This window comes from Sinohyriopsis cumingii, chromosome 5 (assembly GCF_028554795.1).
Source record: "Sinohyriopsis cumingii isolate HCF-2022 chromosome 5, ASM2855479v2, whole genome shotgun sequence".
Taxonomy (NCBI): Eukaryota; Metazoa; Mollusca; class Bivalvia; order Unionida; family Unionidae; genus Sinohyriopsis; species Sinohyriopsis cumingii.
In genome coordinates, this window is record NC_142965.1 from 74,364,900 (window position 1) to 74,388,055 (window position 23,156).

General features: G+C 35.9%; 1 protein-coding gene across 9 annotated transcripts in view; it reads left to right on the forward strand.

The window, feature by feature from the left end:
* LOC149799454 (uncharacterized) overlaps positions 1 to 23,156 on the forward strand; it is a 43,920-nt gene that overhangs the window by 16,262 nt on the left and 4,502 nt on the right. For 4 of the 9 annotated variants that reach the window (XR_016421178.1, XR_016421179.1, XM_089958804.1 and 1 more), the window contains 5 exons: positions 2,983 to 3,075; positions 4,827 to 4,984; positions 10,055 to 10,867; positions 14,979 to 15,067; positions 18,623 to 19,127. Coding sequence is in view for 7 of the 9 variants with exons in the window: in XM_089958804.1 (XP_089814930.1) it covers positions 4,918 to 4,984; positions 10,055 to 10,867; positions 14,979 to 15,067; positions 18,623 to 19,126 (1,473 nt within the window). In the remaining 2 variants the exon portion in view is untranslated. Of the gene's footprint in view, positions 1 to 2,982; positions 3,076 to 4,226; positions 4,985 to 10,054; positions 10,868 to 14,978; positions 15,068 to 18,622; positions 19,135 to 23,156 lie in introns of all 9 variants that reach the window. The other 5 variants (XM_089958806.1, XM_089958808.1, XM_089958810.1 and 2 more) reach the window with 3 other exon arrangements.

Sequence of the window (23,156 nt, forward strand, 5' to 3'; positions counted from 1 at the left end):
TGCTAGACGACTCATCTGAAATGAAAATATGATTATATGACTTCCGGAATGTTCTTGACTTCAGGAAATTGTTTTGCTTGACTGGTTAGAGTGGTGTATATGTTTCCCGAAATGTTTCATTTGTTCGGAGGAGGGCGTGGGCTTGAGTTTTAGATTCGAACTCTAAATATATAGAGAATAAATTCTGCAAACTGAAATGCTTGGTATGTAGGTTTTTAAAATAGTTTTTTGACTTTAGTCTATATTCATCAATAATGCAGGTTAATATCGTGCAGGAATTCTTGTCTTTGATTTTAGAAAAAAACTACCAATACAAAAATACAATAAAAGTCAGTTTATCAAATAGTTCGATGCTGTGTCAGTGCTGTAGACAAGTCAAGGAGGGTGAGGAATATCCACTGTCAAAAGCGAGATGATCTTAAACTACTATCAGAAGGGCATTTATAAGTACTAAGACGAGGGCGATATGCAGACTGTACATTGAATTCAGATGAGATACAAGCTGGGATGGTACAGCGTCTTCTAGGATTTGTTTTACATTTTAATTGGAGGTTAGAAACAGGGCGTTTTTTTTTAAATAAACAAAACTCTCGTTATGGTTAAGATTCGATTTCTTCAAAAAACGACGTTTGGACAGAAGTTTATTTGCAGGGGAGAAGCAAAATATCCAGATTAATTTCATCAAATTAGTCACATGTCGAAATTAAAATTGCATCGTGCGGTGAACGTCACATAATTGTATTATTAAGCTGATTGTTTAAAATAGAATATTGGTGTGGTGTGGCGGCTTGTTATGCCGCCACTGTGGTTGGTGTGTTATGGTTGGGGTGGGGTGCTCTCAATATTTTATTAGATTATTATAGAAGTCCCACCCAGGCTCGATTTTGGTTGGAAGTTAAATTAGTGAAAGAAGTAATTAAGACAATGTACTTATTTATATGTCCTTAATTGAAAGTAGAGGTAAAGCTCCGAGCCCCCAGTCAGCAATACAGACGGTTAAATGATTGAATATACAAAAAGTGAAATTTAACGAATAACAGTTTAATGGACAATTCAATAATCAAATGATTAAAATTTTCCTCAGTATTCTCCTTCCGTTCGACCCTGTAATAGCCTGCTGCATCACTTGATTAGTAGTGTGAGATAGATTTCCACCTGTCCTTGTATTATATTCATTTGTGTATACTTTTCTCCTTATTCCTCCAATTCCTTCACCTCTTGCTCCCGGCTTTCTCGAAATTCCTTCTCTTCCTCGACTTCTCTATACTCCTCCCCATTCTTCATTTTTTCTCCTCGAATCCTTTTTCTCCTCTTCTTCGACTCTCTTCCCCAACTAGAATTGTCGACTGCGACTGTTCTGCGAGTCTCACTTCCGTCTCCCTCTTAGATACTCGGGACTAAACTGAACCGGAAGTTCTGTCACCTAAAAAGCTTCCTGTGAAAACACAAGGACGGTAGAACATGTTACTAAGCCCTCTCATCTCACACTACACACAGCTTATGATTAGATAACGGCTATTAAATTTCTTCTGTCACGCATTCATTCACATCGAAATACTCGTACGTTCTTGCATGGTAAAATATCGTCGTAATAAAAGTACGGTATCAATTGCTTGACATACATACATCAATAATTGCGTCACATCAGTATATATTCCTAATCACATTATACTAAACAATATCACAAAAATCAGACGTATTTCTTTACATTACAACTTATACAAAGTACATAAATATTCAAATATCCATTCTCTGATATATCCATACATCCATGTTAACTAATCTTACACACTTCAACCATTTTCCAAATTCATAATTCAAGCATGTGTAAATTCTAGCATATCACATGAATAAATGCACCAGTTTACTACGAAGTAGCCTAGTAGCGAATTACAAAATTAATTCTGACCACAAGCTAACAATCTACACAATTCTCTACATAATACTCAAACTCATTTCTCAAATACGCATTTAAATTAAACACTACAAAGGTAATTATACGCACTAAACGATCCTAGTAATTAAGTATACATACTACACATAATTACAATTAGAAGTCAATATATTCTGCAAAAAGCGAACAAATAACTTACTGACCTTTACGAAGCATTGGCTTCCTTAGAATCTCCTCTCTAAGTTTTACCGCCAAAGTACGAGTGGCTTTCTCAGAATAACCATATATTGCTCAGCAATCCTCCTGGGCGAGACTAAATTTTCGCTTGCTAGTTAGAAGTTAGAACTCGGATTGAAATGTCAATTTGACCCGATCCAATCAAACTTAGCGGATAACGTCCTTCTCGCTGTATGTCCACGTGGGGACGGATTTAGAACACGTCACGTTTCCCTCTCTGATCTTAGGACTAAGATGTAACTCATAGGTGGGAAGTCGCGTAATCCAACGCCTGTACCGATTCATGATGTCGGGTCTTCTCTCTGGTCATGGTAACCTTGCGTAAGAGAGTAGCTCTAGCCTGCTGCAAAATTAAAAAATCAAGCCATGGCTTGTAATAATACCTTAGTTTATACACAACGTACGAACTTGCGCTGAGCTAACGTGATAATTGAATATAATGTTGTAGAAAAAAGATCGTTTGTATAAGTGTAACATTCAGGTAAGTTGAAGCACTTTCAGAGTGCTTTGTTCCCACGGTCACAGTAGTTCATGTAATCTTCATTCGTGATACAAAGTATTTTATATTTACTAATTGACCTTCATGAAGATCTTGCCAACAAGTATGAAGAGAGGCAGAAATGAAAAACAGCAGACTAGTCGGCTCCTCGCCGGTTAGGAGCAGACGTTGTATTTGGATATTATATGCACAGTAGCGTTTGTGTGTGTGTGTGTGTGTGTGTGTGTGTGTGTTGAAGTACTATCCGAGTACTTCCACGGTCTATTGGATGGTAATAAAGTTGTGTAATACTGATCTACAATTGCACCACGCCAGTGTTAGCTGTTGCAAAGTTGTTTTTTTTTTCTTCCAGGGGACCAAACGTTTGAATACAAGTCAAGTGAATACAGTAAGCGTCAGCACAGGAAGGAACTGTTAAAATGATTGAAGCAGAAAATGGAAAAAGGTATTTAAAATCCTTGTGTCGTCGTAGTGTAAAAGCGAACACAGTATATCTTTATAAAACAGCAAATCTGAAAATCTAATTGACAAGTAGTGATGTATCTGGGTGCCAGGGCCAATACAAAAGGGTTACTCTGAAGTAAATGTGTCTAGCTATTGTATCAAAAATTATGATTCTGTACTTTTGTGATATAGCGTATAAAAGCTGCTTCTGTCTTAGCTGTGCAGTATTTAGATCCAACACAATATGTGGTACGAATATTTTACATTTACGCAGTCTTATGTTATTTAATACTCTTGGTTGTACACTTACTCATGTCTTTGTAAAATAAACAGTAACAGCAACAGCAACAAAAATAAAAGATAAAAATAAACAAACACCTCCCCCACCCCAAAAAACTTTGCATTCATTCGCATCAGTAATATGTATGTAGAGAAGTACTGGCATTAATGAAATTTAAAAAATAGAACTATTTGCATTTGTCGGAAATGAGTTCTGCAAACTAAAATGTCTGGGAAAATGGGTTAACATGGAGATATTACTGAAAATTAAATTTCCGGTATTATCCATATAACTACATCTGTAAAATTACTATTCGAGCCAGACCTTATTTTAAAAAATAAAATGCAAACTACTCGCAGAAACGATTATCGAACTCAAAATAATAGCCAAATACAGCAAACAAGTTGGCCAAAGGACCTAAATCGCATGGCGTGCTTTATGCAATTCAAATTACTTTTCTCCGTAATAGATACATACATCAAGTTCTGAAGGATGATGCACACATCATACCTTATATCTTAATTTCTTCTTTCTTGTATATATATATATATATATATATATATATATATATATATATATATATATATATATATATATATATATTAATGGAAAGAGAGAGAATACATACAATAAATGAAAGAAGTAATTAAGATAATGTACTTATTTATATGTCCTTTATTGAAAGCACTTTAAGACGGATTGTATACTTTGAAAAAGGCACTAATTGATAAAAGAGATATTTAAAAAAATGACAACGGTAATCAGAGCAGTATATAAGTTAGCATTATAATACTAACTGAAAACTATCTTGTTGTATATAGATAACTCTAATGCATATTGTTGTTTCCTTCTGTGTGGTATCTCTTTAATAGCTTCAACAATCTTCTGATATCAACATTGAACAGACTCATAAACAGACGGACAGGCAGAAACAATGGTGCAGCGACAACATTTACGCCCTTTGAAGAAGAGCGTGAATAGCATATGTTTCATCCAATAACGCAAGAAGACGCAATAACAAATATATTCTCAACATTCCACTTTTTTGCAACTTTTTAAGAATGTTCCCTAGAAGCGAACCCAAAGTAAGGAACAAATATCACACTAATACACCAACCACCTGTGCAGCTAAGTTCAACTAAATCCACCAAGCAGTGTGGGGAGAGAGACGGTAAATAATTTCCTAAATACACCCTTTATGTGATGAAAAGTAACACCTGATTACATTTGTACGCCAAACACACATTTAGTCGATACCGTTTCGATAAAATTAGAGGAGAGGAGAGGCCATGAAGAGCTGAATTATCAAATTCTGTGGAGGGAAAATGGCTGACTAGATTTTTCCATGATTAATATATAAGCGAACATATAGACAGGCAGACTGTTATACGTACAAACGGACATACAACAGACTGACAGTGTTCAAGCTTTTTGCTGAAGTGAGAGTATGACACAGCAATTATTGTTTGCAGCTCCGATTTTACTCAGGATTGTGTTAAGTTAACAGATCACTTCACTTCGAGCCAATAGATCTTGAACCACAGAGTGAGCTAAGACAACAAGATGGCCACAGCAGGAGCAGAAGAAGTCGGTTGTAATCTGGTCAAAGTTAGGACTGTGAAACTGGAAGGTATGTGACAGTTAAGCGTTTTACTAACCCTTGAATATGTGCGCTCAACAAAGGGCACATCATTAAAAGATGAAATGTGCGAGAGCGAAGATCGACAGTCAAAGACAAAAACATTTTTGCATTCATGTTTTTTCTCAATAGTAGACCAAAATGGCATTGTAGCAAGTTTCTCAAAATAAATATTGATAATCGTGAGCTTGTTGTTATGTTCAAATGACATTTTGAATTGTATAATGTACAATAATTTTTGTTATTTAATTTTTTGTTAAAATTCGAGGTTAGGTTCAAAAGTGCCCAAAATTTGGATATGGTTCATTTTAAATTTTTCATCAGAATTATGAGCACAAACAGATTGTTTCTTTTCTTTTTTAAAAAAACAATATGAGATGTTACTTGCCCTTTATGTTGTATTTGCAAACTTAATTTCCGTACCAAGTTGTCCAGGTTTTATATGGTGGAAAGGTCAGTCATTGCTGCCTTGTTCAGGAATAAAATCGAACCACCACAAATAGTAATCTCCTGCATACTCTTCTTAGGAACTCTCATGCATGATGTTGGTACCTAATCAAAACCCACAGCAGTACAGATTATGAGACAAAGCGTCAAACAAGAAACCATAGCAGACACATATGAAAACTTACATTGGAGTTAGATGATTTCATATACTTTCCAAGAAATGTGCACAGTGTCGAAGCTACAGAAAGAGGAAGGTAAAGAGGCACCAAGAAGGAAAAGAAATGAAGCCGACGAATAATGAAAGTGCTGCAGCTACTCAGCACACATTCCTATGTAGCTGAAATCATCCATGCAAAAGATTTACCAAAATCAATAATCATTTGTTGTACCAAAGAAAAACATACTGACATATAATCCTTTCTGCAATTTAACTGTGGCAGGATCGAAATCGACAGAATTTCCCAGGCTAGCCGTGTTATGTTAGGATACGTGTCTATAAGAGCAACAATGTTATTAGAAGAGTCTGAGGAACCCCCAATAATGTTGTGTCTTATTGATACATTGAGACGGTAGACCTCCGTATTACTAAAGATTCTTGTACACCTGAATGGAAATTTAGGACTGAAGTAGACCAAAATATAATTTCTGATCGGTATTGATAATAAGAAGGCTATGGCCAACGCCATTGATATGATATTTCCCGAGGCGAAAAGGAAACCCTGTACTAAATATATGAAGTAAAATATAACACAGAATGTGACTGACAAAATGCTAAAATTAAAAGTACCACAATAACAGCAGAGACTGTAAATTAATAATTTGTCCACCAGCATAGCTAATGCAAACGACAACATGGAGTTCGATGCAAAATTGGGGACCATTGTATAGATAACAATGATGAGCTAAGGATTGATAATAACACAGAGCTCATGAATCAAGGGGTTGAGAGAAAAAATCCCATAAAATGGAACTCCAAGAAAGCTGGTGATCTAGTTATAGAGTTCTACAAAATCGTACGATCCAGATGACAGATATGTGACGCCCTCAATGGTACAAGCAAATTGGGACATATTCCAAGATTTGGCAAGTATAAACGAGCGCCAGCAGTGTGGCATGCAGGCCTGAAGATGAAAGGCATACATGAGTTTAAAAGTTCTTGACTGCTCAAACAAGAAAACAAAACCATGAGAATGTCACCTTTTCTTACTGTGAAAAGCACACAAAACGTATCGAAAAAGCCAAACCAAAAGACTCGAGTAAAGCCGAAAAGACTCGAGTAAAGTCGAAAAGAACAACAACACATATACTATTAAGTTAATGAAGTGCAACTCTATATAGAATTATCCAGAATTGTGAGATATTAAGACTGGTTATATAATCTTCATTCTGCCTTTCAATAACATTGTAAGAAAATTATAAAAAGATGGAACGGTAATTATTATACGTAGATATGTAATTAGAATTGTAGGATTGTTTAACTCATAAAAAATAATATTTCTTGTTAGTCATCGTGTAATGTTTATTGGAGTTCAATAAATAAAATCAGCAATGATGACATACAATTGGAAACTCACTCGAGTTTGATTAAAGGACATTTATTCCTGGTCTGATTATTATGGGGGAACTGACGTCAAAATAACTCATATATGATTAAAGACCGTGTAATTACTTTTGGATTGCCATATTAGACTGTTGCAAGGTGAATATGACTTCACCATTTCAGTTTACAATGCGTTTGAATGAAACATACTTTATCAATGTTGGTTGTTTGCCACAAATTTTCGTACCTGAACTAAACCATATACGTTTACTTGCTACATTTTAGTCATATATTTTGATTGTTATTTATTGACTGTAAAATAATATTTTGGATGAGACAATGTCTGAATAGCTGGGTCACTAATTTCTTGTGTACAGTTACGGAATTCATAACCATTATCTTCTTCACTAAGTACCCGAGAAATAACGGCGCTGACAAAACTCCCACAGATAATGAGCGATAATGCGTGCAGTATTAGCAGATTGCATATAAAGAGTTGTCTTTCTTGATGTGTTGGTCGCTGTTATCCTGATAAAAAATGTTGTTGTTGTTGTTGTTGGGTTTGACGCCATTTTTCAGCACAGGATAGGCTATACATGGCGGCCAGTATTAATGGTGGAGGAAGAACCCGGGAAAACCCCGGAAAGAACCACCGACTCACGAAAAGCTACTGGCAAGCTTTCTCACATACCCACATTAGCCGAATCCGAGACTCGAACCCACGCAGACAGAGGTGAGATGGCAGTGATCCGTAACGGAGAGCGCTTTAGACTACTCGGCCACTCGGAACCCCTGATAAAAATTACGTTTATTCATAAAAATAATACGAATATTCAATCTACTTTCTTTAATAAGTGCTCTGATAACTACTTATCACCAGCATTTAGAATTTGGTTCATCTTACTGTTTCTTAGTGCTTCTTATGCTCTTAGTAGTTCGTAGTGGTATGAACTAGGAGGGACTGAACGTGCCAGTAAGATGGACCCCACCCCCACCCCAATACAAACAAATAAAAAACAACAAAAAGCAACAATCCCCCAGAAAAGAAACAAAAACAACCTCCAACAAAAAGAAGAAAAAAAAAAAAAAAAAAAAAAAAAAAGACTTGAATGTTCATAGAATCGTTTTCAGCGTGAAAGTGCCCAATACTAATATTAGTACCCTTCGAGTCTACTAAACTGTAGCTAGAAGTTAGCTAGACCAACAATTTGATCTCTTTTTCTGAGAGGACGGGAACTCGCTAGTATTATTAAAACAAATCAGACTGAATGGTCTAAAAATTACCTATTATAATTATATATGCACTATATAAAATAACCCAAGGGTGTACACTTCCCATTTCTCCTGATACCTACGTTTTCCCCACCCCTCTTGCACTGCGATAGAATTGGTTAAAGAACACTACCAAGACAGAAACCATTTCACTTTTACAGTTAAGATTTTACAGGTGTCTCAACTTAAGATTCTCAAAGGAAGAAGCTAACAAACAACGCTTTTTCCTTTCACCTAATAAAGAATTTTGTTTGTCAGTGGTTTGAAACGAGAAAAATGCTTCAACCTTCGATACAGTAGTGGGCCATCCTTCTACGATTTTGTAGGCAATCTAATTAAATTGACTGATTTTCCTTAGGCATGATTAATGAATGAGAAGGCATTTTCTCTTTAGTCTTACACGAACAGCAAAAGTTATAATAAATATTACATATCTTCACCCTACAAAAATTCTGAACAACAAAACAGAATCACACAGGAACTGGTTGAGTGCGACAACTGGAGCCAACCATCTAAATAATAATAATAATAATAATAGTATGTGTGTGTGTGTATGTGTGTGTGTGTGTATGCTGTTGTGGTGGTGGCTTAACAACATTTTTGAACACACAATAGGCTTTATATGGCGGCCAATAAATTTGGTGGAGGAAAAACCAGGGAAAATTCAGGGGAAGAACCACCAACCCACCGAAAGTTAATGGCAAGCTTTCTCATATACCCACATCGTCCGAACACGAGATTTGAACCCATGTGGACAGATTTGACATGACAGTAATTAGTAAAAGGCAAGCATATTAGACTACTCGGCCACCTCTGTGTGTGTGTGTGTTTGTGAGTGAGTGAGTGAGTGAGAGTACATCCTAGTTCTAGCCAAACAATGAGGTCCCTGATGGTAAGAACTCCATGGGTAATGTTCAGTCGGTGAATGCATTCCTTTTCTCATGCCCAGGAAGTTTATACATGGTTACAGGGTGGAGATATTTATAGTTTCCATTCTAATATATGCTGCAACTTCAGCCCCTGTGTGTATTTGTGTGTGTGTGTGTGCCATCACGGGATTTTAAATACCAGCACATGTTTTCAAACCTAAATTCGCCAAAGCAAAGGTTGTTTTCAATTTGCTTATGACAGCGCTGTACTGTTTAAAAGTCTACTTGCAAACATGATATAATTTTCTGTGTTTACACATTAAAATTATTTCTGGGGGTGCCAAAGAAAATATCCGCACCGGGTGCCAAATACTTTATAGACCCCCCTGTTACACAATACATATATAAGCATGTACGTACGTCTTGACTATCAATATATTCCGGAGCTGTTTGCTGCTACTACTACTACTACTACTATTTCTACTAGGGTCCCCGAGGGGCCGAGTGTTCTAAAATGCTCAACGTTACGATCCGTAACTGTCATCTCACCTCTGCCTGCGTGGGTTCGAGTCTTGGGCTTGGCGGTCGGTGGTTCTTCCCCGGGTTTTCCAGGGTTCTTCCTCCACCATTTATACTGGCCGCCATGTATAGCCTATCTTGTGCTGAAAAATGGTGTTAAACACGACAACAACAACAACTATTACTAATACTACTACTACTAATGATCATCATTATGATATTATTGTCTTCATATTGATGTTGTATAAAATATAATTATAACATTAAGCGATAATAAATTTGTTGTAAACAGTTTCAACATCATGATCATGATGATTATGATGATATTGAAGATGAGGTGGATGATATGATGGTGATGGTGATAACGTTACGATGGTAGACTAGTGCACTGATGTTTTATCAATTTCTCTGTAGCCAACCGTAACCGACACTACAACGGTCTTGTGGTGTCAGCAGACATGTTGCTGGTAGTTGACAGCAGAGGGTGTAAACTCATGCTGTATAGACTCAGTGATGGAAAGTTACTGGCAGCATCAAGCAAGCTGCAGTCGTTGCCCTTTGATGTTTGTCTTCTTGGAGGAACTCAGGTAGCGGTGACACGGGATAAAGGTCAAATAGAAATCCTATCAGTCGAGTCCACAAGTCAGCCACCAGCTTTAAGACCAACGACGAGGTTAAATGTAACAAAAGGATTTGATAACTGTCATGGAGTGAAAGCCTTCAGGTCAGGAAGAAATCTTGTCGTGAGTGGTGTGAAGCGGGATCAGGACACCGAGAAGATGTTAATCTGTTGGGGCCTTGTGTCCCTTGTAGATGGAAATATAGTCACGATTCGTACGATCTGTAAAGGGTTCTGGAGTTATTTGGCCACAAACCCTGATGACTCCGTGGTCTACATCTCGTGTAATTCTGGTGACTCCCATGACACTGGCGTGTATGCTTTTGACGTTAGGATAGGTAGTCAGAAGTTTGTGTATCGACGAAGTGAACTGAAATACCCCAGGGGCATATCTGTGGACACAAGGGGATACATATATGTATGTAATAACTTGAACCCTCCTTGCATTCATCACCTCACAGATAGAGGAGAACCATTAACAGTACATAAAGAGGGAATGCCACATCAGCCTTGGGGAATATATTGGGAAGAGCAGCAGGAAGGATTGTATGTCACCAGCATGGACAGTGAGATATGGAGCTTCCGTCTGAAGTGGAGTAATCAACAAGGTAATCAGCACAATATGTTTTGTTAATATTATTGAGATATACTTCACATGAAAGAACCGAAACATTTATTTATATATCTATTTTACTTTATTGTACTTTTTTAATTATTCATTTTATTTATTTGTTTGAAGCCGGGAAGATATTTCATAATTTAAGTTCACATCATTTGGAAAATGTCGGGAGCAATATATTTTAAAATGTTAACTTGAAGCTCCATCGAGGTAAAAAAAAAAGTTAAAAGGCTTTACAATATTATTAAAATTATGTAAAATTCAGAATGAAACAGCTCTCAACATACACAATAGTTCAGAAGGTCCTTTCTTATGACTGCTAATAAATAGAGACAAGATCAGGTCAATGAACTATTAATAAGTCATTACTTCGTCTAAGGTGTTGAATGAAGCATTGAGATTTAGTTAAATTTTTGATAAACATCTGCAGTAGTGAATCAAGCAAATCTGGGCATCTCTGTAAAACTTAATTATGGGGTCCTTCTTAATTAAAACAAATGTCTGGTGGGAATTTCAGACCCACATGTGCTTTCTCCCACCCAACATTAGTGTGGTTTGGAGGGGGAGGGGGTTTGGGTAGCTACACCATTGGACGTCTGCATGTATATACAGACGGCTATATACATAAAATCGAAACTCAATCGTTGTATTGCCTGTTAAAATGTTATATGTTTTAAATGTTCTTTTGTAAAAATATAGGAAGACAACTGCTTAAGGATTTGTACAGATAAATGTTTCACTACTAGAAAATGTGATGTCAGAATGCAAGAGAAATGAGAAAAAACAATGCAGTTGTGTACTATGAGGTATGGTGTTTTATTCCTGTAGGTAGTTCTTGCTTATTTTATATGGTCATGTGACCAGTTATTAGAAACAAAGTCTGGGTGGCAGAACTATAGGCATATTGTCCACAAGTGCGATATTTGGTCAGACATAGTAAACCAAACACTATTTTCTCGAATGTGTTGAAAGATGCGTGAAATGTTGCCCATAAACATGTATGCATGTAACAACATGCTAGCAGAGTAAGGGAATCATCACATAGGAGAAGGATATAACACATATCTTGTGTTCACAATAATTAGTGCATGTAGTTGAATAGATTGAAGGTTGCAGATCTTGTACAGAAAACAAATAAAAACATTTTTGAGAAGAAATTTGTATACTGGCTTGAATGTTTTTATGTAACTGTTTGGTAGATATAAATAAATTAAACGGTACTATCAGTATTATGTCTTTCATGCGTACATAAAACAATCATATGATAGTCATTCTGAACAAAGTCAGGTTTTTATAAAAGCAGAGACGAAATAGGCAAGCCTAATACTATTGTTACCAGCCAGGGGTATTTACTTGACCGAGCGGTGTCAAACCCTGGCACGATTCCCGCCAGAAGTCATAAGTTTACCCCATATTTCCAAAGACTTCCATACAACTTCAGTTGTAAATTAGAAAACCCGACGTGTCCATTCTATACATAAATTTTTACTCTTATCAATGCAAGACCACAGATCTCACAACCTGCCAAATATGTATCAACCACACATCTGCGTGGTTTTTCTTCATTAGGTTTCCGTACCGCCAGCAGTTCACACTGTAGAAACTATAAAACTAACCCTTAATACAAAGAACTATTTTAACTCCGCCAGCCGAGGCCAGTCAACCCATGGTTTCCAGGCACATTTTGCCAGTAAAACTGCACTACATTTCCATGGCGACATAAACGGTGTCTGCCGAGTCTCTTCTTATTGGTTCCATTGTGTAATTTACCGGTTTCCTACTGTAAATACTGCCATTGCAGTCACACCACCAATGTACACCACTAGATTTTAGTAGGGACTTTGTTATTCCATCTACACTCGTTCGGTTCGGACCTGAATCCACTACTAGTGAATAATGGCATCGTGGAAACTCACTAACACTTTACTCCGTGACGTTTGCTCCTAGTAACTGGCTAATCATTTCGGGCAAAGGAATATTTCTATTGCACCGAAATCCAATAATCAGACAAGTAATTACAAAAATCTAAAAATTCCTCAAATGGGGTGCTATAACCAAATGTGCATACTCCAAATTTATTACACTATTTTATAAGTGTAGTCTTCAGTTGGTTGCAATAAAGATTAAGCATCCTTATATGACAGTGTGTTTGAAAAATGTGTTCACTTTTGCCCAGTTCTTGAAATTGTGAGCTTTATTTATCGATATCATTCACTGCTTCCTTTCTATTACCACCCTGTATAGTAACGCAGTGACTTGATCTAAGCAAGTCACGAAAACCCTAATATTGACAAAATATTGCTAAATGGATATTGTAACTGCAATGTGGGCTAATTTATTCACACTTATACGTGTAGCAGAGGTTTGTGTTTACTATTTCCTGGGGCATATAAATCCAAACCTTAATTCCAGTTATCCAGTTCTATTCGTGGTATCTAGAATGTGTTTCCACCATTCATAAACATGATAAAAGCAATTACATATATATGCACAAAAACTTTCTATCTCTAAGTACCGCTATGGAATGACACTTCTAATATCCATGCCTTCAACATATACTACATGTTCTCCACTTACCGGTTCGCTGTGACCCAGGGATTAGAGACCCATGCATGTAATGCATTTTCCATTGGTTCATACATGCACACGTTCAAGCTTGAAACTATTTTCAAATGTCATTATAATTGCACGTTGGATGGAAGGGGGAATATGCAGGCATACTGCTCTCACAGATGATCACCGTTGGAAAACCATTGTTCCATTAAGTTTCGTACTTTTTTTTAGGATGGACAGACGATGGTATAAATTTGTATAAAGAAAAGAATAGTGCATAATCTGATAATGAGATAATGCGCATATATAAATATAATTAGTCTACAGGAAATTGCTTCGTATAAAGCAAAGAATTAGAATTTTATAACAGGTTGTTTGCCCAGGGCATGCTGACTGGAAAATTGAATATGCCTTTGGGAAATCACCGCTTGCCCCAAACATTATATTCCAGCACAAGTGGAAAATGAAATAAAATAGAATATAGGATATTTTAAGGAAATAAAAGCTAGTGAAAGCTAGACTGTTTGTAATGAATGTTGGTTTAATTCACAAATGAAGGATTTGTGAGCACCTGTATAATAGACTGAATTAACAAATATCATCTTGTGACCTTGAAATCTGCAAGATGCATCAAAAAATATGTCAGGCCGACTTTTGAAACTGAGAACACTTACTTTTATCCATTTAATGATTTACAAAGTAATAAGTAAGCATGTACTTGTCTCCTTTCGTTAACACGTAAACAACGGATTATAAACACTGCTACATTGGTGCATCCATCACACTTCGAATGAAATCCTTGTGCTGGTTAATTGTTAGAGCTTAATGCCTAATATTTGTAAATATACATGTCAAACAGTCTCACAATTTATATTATTATAAAAATGAGCTACATATACTAATTCTAAATATCGGCAATTTCGCAGTATGGTAGTCGCTGATAAGATTATTGTTTAGAGTCTGCAATCTCACAAACAGCCCAATGCTAGGTTAGGTCCCGGAAGTTGGCAGTTTAAATTCATCTGATAAGTTAAAACATACATACAGTATTCCTTATGTTTCAAACATTGCTATAAAAAAATAGCAAATGTTCACATTATCACAATTGCATGAGAAAATGCGAGACTGGCATTGGTATTTACCACAAGAAGGAAATGACAAATGAAAATGTGGCCAGTTATGTAATAGAAGAATGTGATACATATAAACACTAAATAAAGGTGTTGATAAATGTATTGTGGTGAGATCACAGGGTATAAATATACAGAACATAAAACATTTCAACGGAATGATAACTTTCTCCCTCTCAATATGAACGTGTTGCACTTACCTGCAGGCAAGTACCCTGGAAACATGTGCATGCCCGAGCCTAATCTGAGTTTGTTCGCAAGCCTGGTAAGTGGATCTTTAAATCCCCATGTTAAGGTATGGGAAAGAAACATGAATAAAGTGATCGTTTGGACGGATAAATGCAAAGCAGTAAATATAATGAACAGGAGATTCTTGGTGGCATTGTTTATGCTGAGATGACTTTTTTCTCTGTGTAGGCGATCACAAAACCCCGAAGGTCCAAGTGATGGATGAAGGAAGAAAGCCTGTCATTTTGGAGACGTCTACACAGATTGAACAGGGAATTGTAAGTACAGTACTTTGCATTTGATTCCTTCAAGGAATTCAATATTTCACGAAGACAGTAGTTGTAAAGGTTTTCTCTTTTCTTTATAGCTAATACCGGGATATTACAAAAATCAATATAGTCAATATTGGGATGAAATCAGAATTAACCAATGACATTAAGATAAGTTACACACGAGAATGTTGCAAATCTTATTTTATAAATGGAAATGAAAATCGATGACAACCTTCTTTGCATTTCTAATGCTTTCAGTTTGTCAAGACCATCTCTGCAAAGGCATTTTCAACACCAGAATATATCTTTAACTGTTTAACTAGCATTACATACTCTGAATCAATAGGATGTAAAAGAGATATCTGCAACATTAAAACGATAGTTGACTGTAGAATTAGTATGCACAGCGGTCACAATTTTCCAATTGATTATAATAATGTGGTAATCACTAACAAGCATATAAGCATGTAATCTTGAGATTTTCCTTTCACTTTGCTGATAAGTATTACAACTATGCATTACAGAAGGGCACAGCTCCATGCCTTCCATCTCTTCGACCCCTTTTCCTACTTCTAGCCATTGATTTGTTTACAATCCAGGATCAACGCGTATTATGTGCCAATAATGTTAAATGCTAAATTTGTTGTATCGCACTCAGAGGCGAAAAGAAACATCTGACGACGAAACATTGCTTTATTTACTTTTATTGGAATAAAGAATATTGTGGTACTTAACGTTAGATAAATCATCTGTTAATAAGCGATATATGTTTGGGATCAGATGTTTATGAAAATACGGTGCTAGTAGATGAACTCGGCAATAACCTGCTTTGGACCTAATGACAGTGTGGCCGCATAGGAAATGGTTAATACACGATGATAACTTAAAGCTCCTATATCATGTATTGTGACCTGCATTTATCATTTGGTGTACGGAATAAATTTCGAACTGGTTGGGTGTTTTAGCAGTCTAGAGATATTAAAAATACTGAAGCAAGCACTTTTAGAGCTTTAGGGAATGTTTAGTCTTGATGCATTCTATGAAACTGTCAAACCCTCATCAGTGGTCACAGAATATCGTTCTTCACAAATAGGCCGGGGCATATGACTTTTAAAATATCACAATCCTGACTTAAATTCCATTTGCCCTGACTTCATTTTCATGTGCCCAAAAGGGCCCAATATACATTTTATTACTATTTTGACACAATATTGAAATTTATATCCTTTGAATATAAAAGAACCAAATATTCAATTGACAAGTACTTGTTCGCCCTCAAATTATTCCGGTAAAGTTATGTTTACCTCCAGGTCCTGTCAACCAATGTCCATTTGCTCCACTGGTTGAATAATTTTTCAGACACCTGCTCAGGGCAAGCAAGAACGTCATGGGGGGAGGGGGCATTCGCCTTGAATTTGCATGTGCTGTAAAATTGCTGTAGCCTATATAAGAAAATTAACAAGCCCGTCAAGTTTGCCCCCCCCCGAAAAAAGTGGAAACGAAGTCCCTGAGGGCAAGTCTATTTGTTGAATAAAAATCACTTTCCCCAACTTAAAAGTCCAATTGCTAATTTACTATTATTCAGACACTCGCACCCATTTGGACTAATGAAATAGACTGTTCCTTTTACATTTGATATTAGTCACAGACCACTCGTGCACATTCTTCTGAAGAGGGGCACATACTTAGGTTTCCAACAATTAATAAATTATATATGGAAAACAGAAATAATACCGTTCCCCGTTCATAGGTTATGTACTTCAATTTGTAAACAAAGAATATAGCTTTTAATACACTCAAGTAAGATGATCTTCATAATGTGGAAGGATTTGCAGATGGGGACCAGCAGGAAGCTGAGCATTAATAATTTGCCAGTGTCTTCAGAAAACTTCTAAATACAAATGCAGCATTTCAACGACAGGCTCAATGTTTGTTTCAGGAAAATAAGATAACACTTTAGTTTGGACAGCCTTGACTGACACCTCACTTATAATATGAGTTTGCTGATATAGAATTAGAAGGGCCCAATGCGTTGGTATATCTGACCTTTTTTTTAAGCTGTACTTAGATACCAATCTAATGTAAGTAAGTTTCTACGGTTATTTTTCATAAATTAAGAGCAGCTAGGTCATATATAATGAAGCTGGCAAAATTGGAATAGTTGGATAAATGGTGTCTATTGTAAAATGATGAGAAAGCATTTGCCATTTTTCCAAGAATTTCATGAGCTCTGTACACTTGGGTGGGTATGGGGGTGGGGTGGTGTTGGGTGGGAGGCTCTGATCTCCTGCCTTTTCAGATTACAGCTGAAACACTACTTTCTATTTTTTCCATTTGTTGCTACATTCACACAATATAACCAGCACCCAACCATGCACTATTTTTCAAGGTATAATTTATTGGTATTTTTGACAGAATAAATTCAGTAAATAAGAATATACCTTGACATTCTGCAGACTGGAACTGATATACTGTGTGTGCTTCAAAAACGCGTTTAAATTGTAGAAAAATCGCTAAAGAAAACCTCAGCATACCTAAATAGTCTGCAGATATTCCGGATAGTCAACCGTGGCCATGCCAACAATTATGGACCATTTCATATAGTTTCATCTCATTCTTTTATTTATAATATTAGCACCAATGCTTATTATTATGAGTAGCTGGACCTAAATAACATTGGTGCTGATATGTCATCCAATATGGTCACCATGGCTGCTATCTTATTTTACTGCTTTAAAACTGAAAGTCATATAGATGTAGGGTTTTCACGAAACGACTTATGTCTAGTTGAGCCTAAAGAAAATGATGCTGTGGGGTAAACCTAAAAGTTTTACTGAACTCCCTTCAGGTGGTGTTATTTAACAAACAACAGAACAACAAAATCTCTATCATTTGATAACATAACTTCCTCTTCCTTACCAAATCAAACCAAATGAGAGCTGCCAGAGTTCTAACAAGGATATTATTGACAATCATACGGAAGATGCTAGTGGATCACCTAGACTAGTTGAAATTACTCCTAGTAGGAACACACTTAAGCAACAAAACAACATGTCAGATACCACCATTTTCTACCTGACAGCTGGACATTATCCTGATTTTATGTGGGTTTTTTTAAAAAAAACTCAAGGCATATTATTTATTACTACATTACTATTTTCACATTTTAAACCAATGTATGCCATGAGAGTGATGTCGGGGTGACTTTAGACTCGAGCCTTTGTTAGGGATATTTCATTCCATAAGCAAGGTAACCACTTGTTCTTTGTTGACTCTGATCAGTAATAACTTGACGCAACGACTTTTTACATGAAAGTTTCCTATATCACATCTATGAAAAGATAAACATGAATGTATAGACATCTCAAAAAGCAAACGCATTTGTGATCCAGTGTGCAGTAAGCATTGAAGAATGTAATTTACAAATCTACCACTGATTACCCTTTTCTGCATTACAAATTTTAATGTGTCATTATTTCTTATTTTTGGAAGCCGTATAAATAAAGAGTATATTTTGGCTAAATGACCAGATGCTGATATGAATTGTATATTTCTTTGTAGCAAAAGATGGACCTAAGTGAAGAAATATATTCAAGGGCTTCAGATCGACCGATACTTGAGGAGTACAAAGTATCTTCACAGAAAAGAGATTTGCCGCCAGGAAAGAAATACCACGTCTTTTTCAGTTATTGTAGCTCTGACATGCAGTGGGTAAAGGAAACTCTGGAGAAACTAGAAAAAGATCATGGATTTGTTTGCTGTGAGTACGATCAAGACAATACTCCCGGCACACCATTACTAGAATTTGCTGGTGATAGCATCAGGAATGCATACAAAACCATTGTTGTTATGACACGGGAAGCTTTTAAAAGTGGATTTGTTAAACACGAAATTAATATGGCTATTATACATGGGTTTGATGAAGATAGAAAATGTGTTGTCCCAGTATTATTAGAGGACTGTGAAGTTCCGTTTCACCTGAGGGTCTTGGACTATGTTGATGCGCGGGATTCCAAGAAGAGAGAGATATGGTGGCCGAAGTTACTTTCGGAGCTGGATACTTAAGGTAGCAAGTATGTTTTTTTTATGTATGCCAATTTAATATTCCTTACATAAACAATATTGCACTTTGTGTACATTTTTCATTGCAGCCTCATTGCTCTTCTTCGCCCACATTTCTCCAAAATACACTTAACTCAAGATAAATTTTGATTCCTTTTTTAAAGCGCATAAAAATTAATTCAGAGGGAAACACCATGTCATATCTTCTTACTGGTATTAAAATATAAATTTACCGTTTAAATTAAAAAATACTAGATGTCATTATCAAGTAATCAGGTCGTTTGATACAGAGATAGTTTTATTGGCTCATAAATGATGTCTCTTCACTGGCTCTCTTTGGCTTGAATAACTATGTCATTTTCACAATTGTTATCACTTCCTTCAACAGTGTTATGAAATTTGATATACCACAATGAATTTAATGAAATAAAGTATGCATTGAAAGGTTAAGTTGAAATTCCTCGGCAATTATACAGTTTTGAATAGGCTGTAGACCTAGATGAGAAATTAGTTTCAAACAACCACAACAGTTTAATCTAAATAATATGTAATTTGATGACCTTGCATTAGTCGTGCCTCATGAGTCTCAACTCATTAAGTGTGCCTTTTGAGTCTTTGCCGCACGCGTCTCGCCTCATGTGCAAGCCTTGTTCAACGTTTTAATGTCTTATTCACTGTGATAAAATTAATGAATGGTACTTATAATCATGATGGCCTTTTAAATTTATGTAAAGAAACTTAACCTCTGATAAGTAATGGCTGCATTACAATTGAGAATTAACCGATAAATGATATACCTTTTTTTGACCGAATTTGATAAGAATCTGTGTGGCATCAACGCTTGAAGCTTCATGCAGATGATGATCATCTGCCATAAATAACGTTTCTCATCGATAACTTCTGCTGAACAACTGCATGCCAAGCTTTGATGGTAAACAACCTGGTGTCATAGTTCTAAACTAATATAGTGTATCTGTTAGGCTATTAATAGAATATGAATAATTAGAAGACTCCCTCTAAAGTAAAACATGATCAAAGCTGACAGCCGTCGACGTATCAAAGTCTCTTTAACTGTCGAAATCAAGATTGCTGTTCAGTCCGGCCACCAAGAGAGTCGATAATAACATTAAAAGATCTAAAAACAAATGATGTTTGCATTTAATGTCATTTCTCATCGTAAGATATGCTATACATGGCGGCCAGTATAATCGGTTGAGGAAGAACCCGGGTAAGCTCCGGATCAGAGCCTTGGACCTACGGGAAGCTATTGGAAAGCTTTCTTACACATCCACATTGGCCGAGTCTGAGACCCGACCCGACGTGGACATAAGTTAGATGGCAGTGGTCGGTAAAGGCAAGCGCCTTAGACCACTCTGCCCCTCCCCTCAGCTCCCCATTAAACGTTTGGATTTGGTTTGGTCAGCTTGTAGAGAAGCATTCTTACATCAGTAACTTTCTGATTTGTACGTTGATAATGATGATCAATTAGTCTATGTGTCTGATACAGCTTAAGACACAGTTTGTTTGACAGCAGTTGATAAAACGCATTGACTAATCTGACTACACAAACCTTGGAGACTACCTATGTTAATTTTTACATTTTCGAACTTTACCTTCGGTTAGCACCATATAGATTATATTGTGCTGACGTACATACATACATACATACATACATTCACCATGGTTGCATCCTTTTTAATTAAAGAATTGCGAAGTATCTTCTCAGAAACAGTCTGAACATTATACGAACATTAAATTGAAATTTCACTTGGAACATCTTGGTACCACGTCTCTTAATGCTTGTAAATATCGTTTTGTTCTAGGTCATATATGCATATATCGGTATGATTTAAAAACGGAACTCTTGAGATAATGTAACAGCATGTCAATAAAGACTGTTAATCCAGCATATAGAATGCTGATAACTAAGACCCAGTCTTAAAAGTGGCAAGTCCATGGTTCAAAAGTGGAGTTTCAGGAAAAGAGAATCGATTAAGAGGTTTGGATATGCAGTCCATATGTTGCTCTAGGACAACACTTCTCCATCAGGGAGAACAGCAACCACAACCGCAACCTTCTCAGTTTTCAAAATTTTGTATCAGAGTGTTCCACAAACTTCTATCAGAGTTCAGCTTTGTCGACAAGATTACAGCTATGAATGCTTAATCATGCATTTCTTCATCAGGATATATGTGATACAAAAGACAAACATATAATAACAATGATGCCAAATGTAAAATACCATTAGAATCATACTTCCGATCAATTACTTTATGTATAGATTAATTAACGGATGTACATATACTTCATTCATATGCAGTGAAAAGGTTATGTTTTTCAGGAGATAAATTTTAAAAGTTTTCTTTTGTACTACAAGGTGAACTATATCTGGTATTAACAGAGAGAAAAAACATTTTTATAACTATTTGCTAAATGGTAATAATAATAATGATATTCTGGTTATAAAGCCAATTGAGTTCTTAAAGAGGAGGCCATCTCTTAGCATGTGTTGTACCACATGAGTTGTCTGTCCACAATTGCTCTGCTCAAACAAGCACACAACCAACTGAAACTAAAATTGGCTGAAAGTACCCAGGCATGTTGGCCTTGAAGGTTCGAATCGAATTTTTGGAGAAAAGTTTTCTGAAGTAGAAGACAACATAATCTAGCTGACAAAAATGTTAAAAAGGTGTCAAATCTGTAAAACCAACATTTTTTACTGTACAGTTTGAACTGATATAATCATTCCATCATGATATTATTAGTATGGCATAATATTGTCCTGGACGTATCATAGAGTTATGAACACTGGGTGAAATTGGATATAACATGATTTGGTTGCCACTTCGTCTCTTATATGACAATGAGAAAGAAACTTCTACGTGCACTATGTTACTAAATCGAATTAACAATACTTTGAAAGAAAATTGTAAAGCCAACAAAAATATTACAAAATCTTGGAGTTTTGATCAGTCATGATTCGACATACAGGTTTTCGTATGGCATAAAAAATATATGATCTTTTGGCTAATCTAGTGGGGTAGAATCAAGGCAAAAATATAATTTTTATTCTCATATGCATTGATTTTCCTTTTCCGTCCATGCACTAAGTTAGCTTATTTTAAGATTCTGCTTCTCGCTGCAATTTTAATGATGTGGATGTAAGACATCGGAAGCAAAAGTGTTGCTTTAAGGTGAATAACTTTTATGTAATGATATTATTAATAATAATAATAATAACTTGGCCATCATGTTGCTATGCATGAGTGCGTTAATTAACACCACTATTTACTGACTCACACTTGCCATAAAGCTGTCAAAGTACTTTATCTCCCTAATAATATATACACTTACAATGAGGAAAGAAGGACCATGAAAACCACAGTACATGGAGCATTTGTATACAAAGTTATTATTCTATATTCCTTAATGAGAATATGGGATAGGTGATCACTGGTAGTCCATATTTACTGTACAACATGGTAGTCGATATATACTGTACATACTGCAAGGTTATATATTTGTGCATTTGTTAAAGTTAAATTAAGGACGAGTTTAGGTTTCTTTGAGTTTTAGTTTAAAAGTGATATGGCTGGTAAGCAACTTGTTTTCGTCAAATAATAATAATAATAATAATAATAACTATAATACTGTTTCTCCAACGGAAAGTACAACCAGAAAATCTACGAAATCATCGGGGTCTTTTTAAGATTATGTACCATGTCACTTATTGCTGCTGGCACTTATCACTGTATTTCAGGCAGTATTTTGTACTTGCACAAATGAGATCCAAAATAGATTTAATAAAGCTTTATAATTTAGCTGTATTAGTCATAGACCAATGGGTACAAATCTATCGGATTGCCCGTTCTGCATCATCTCTCCGTTCATCTGCATAAGTTTGTTATCGCAACTAATAAACTAATTGGTGTATTTTCATTATACATCAATGAACACGTATCCCAAAATCTAGAAAGATGTTGCGAATCAGACATCTAATATTTCAACAACAACAAACATTTTCAAATTCTTA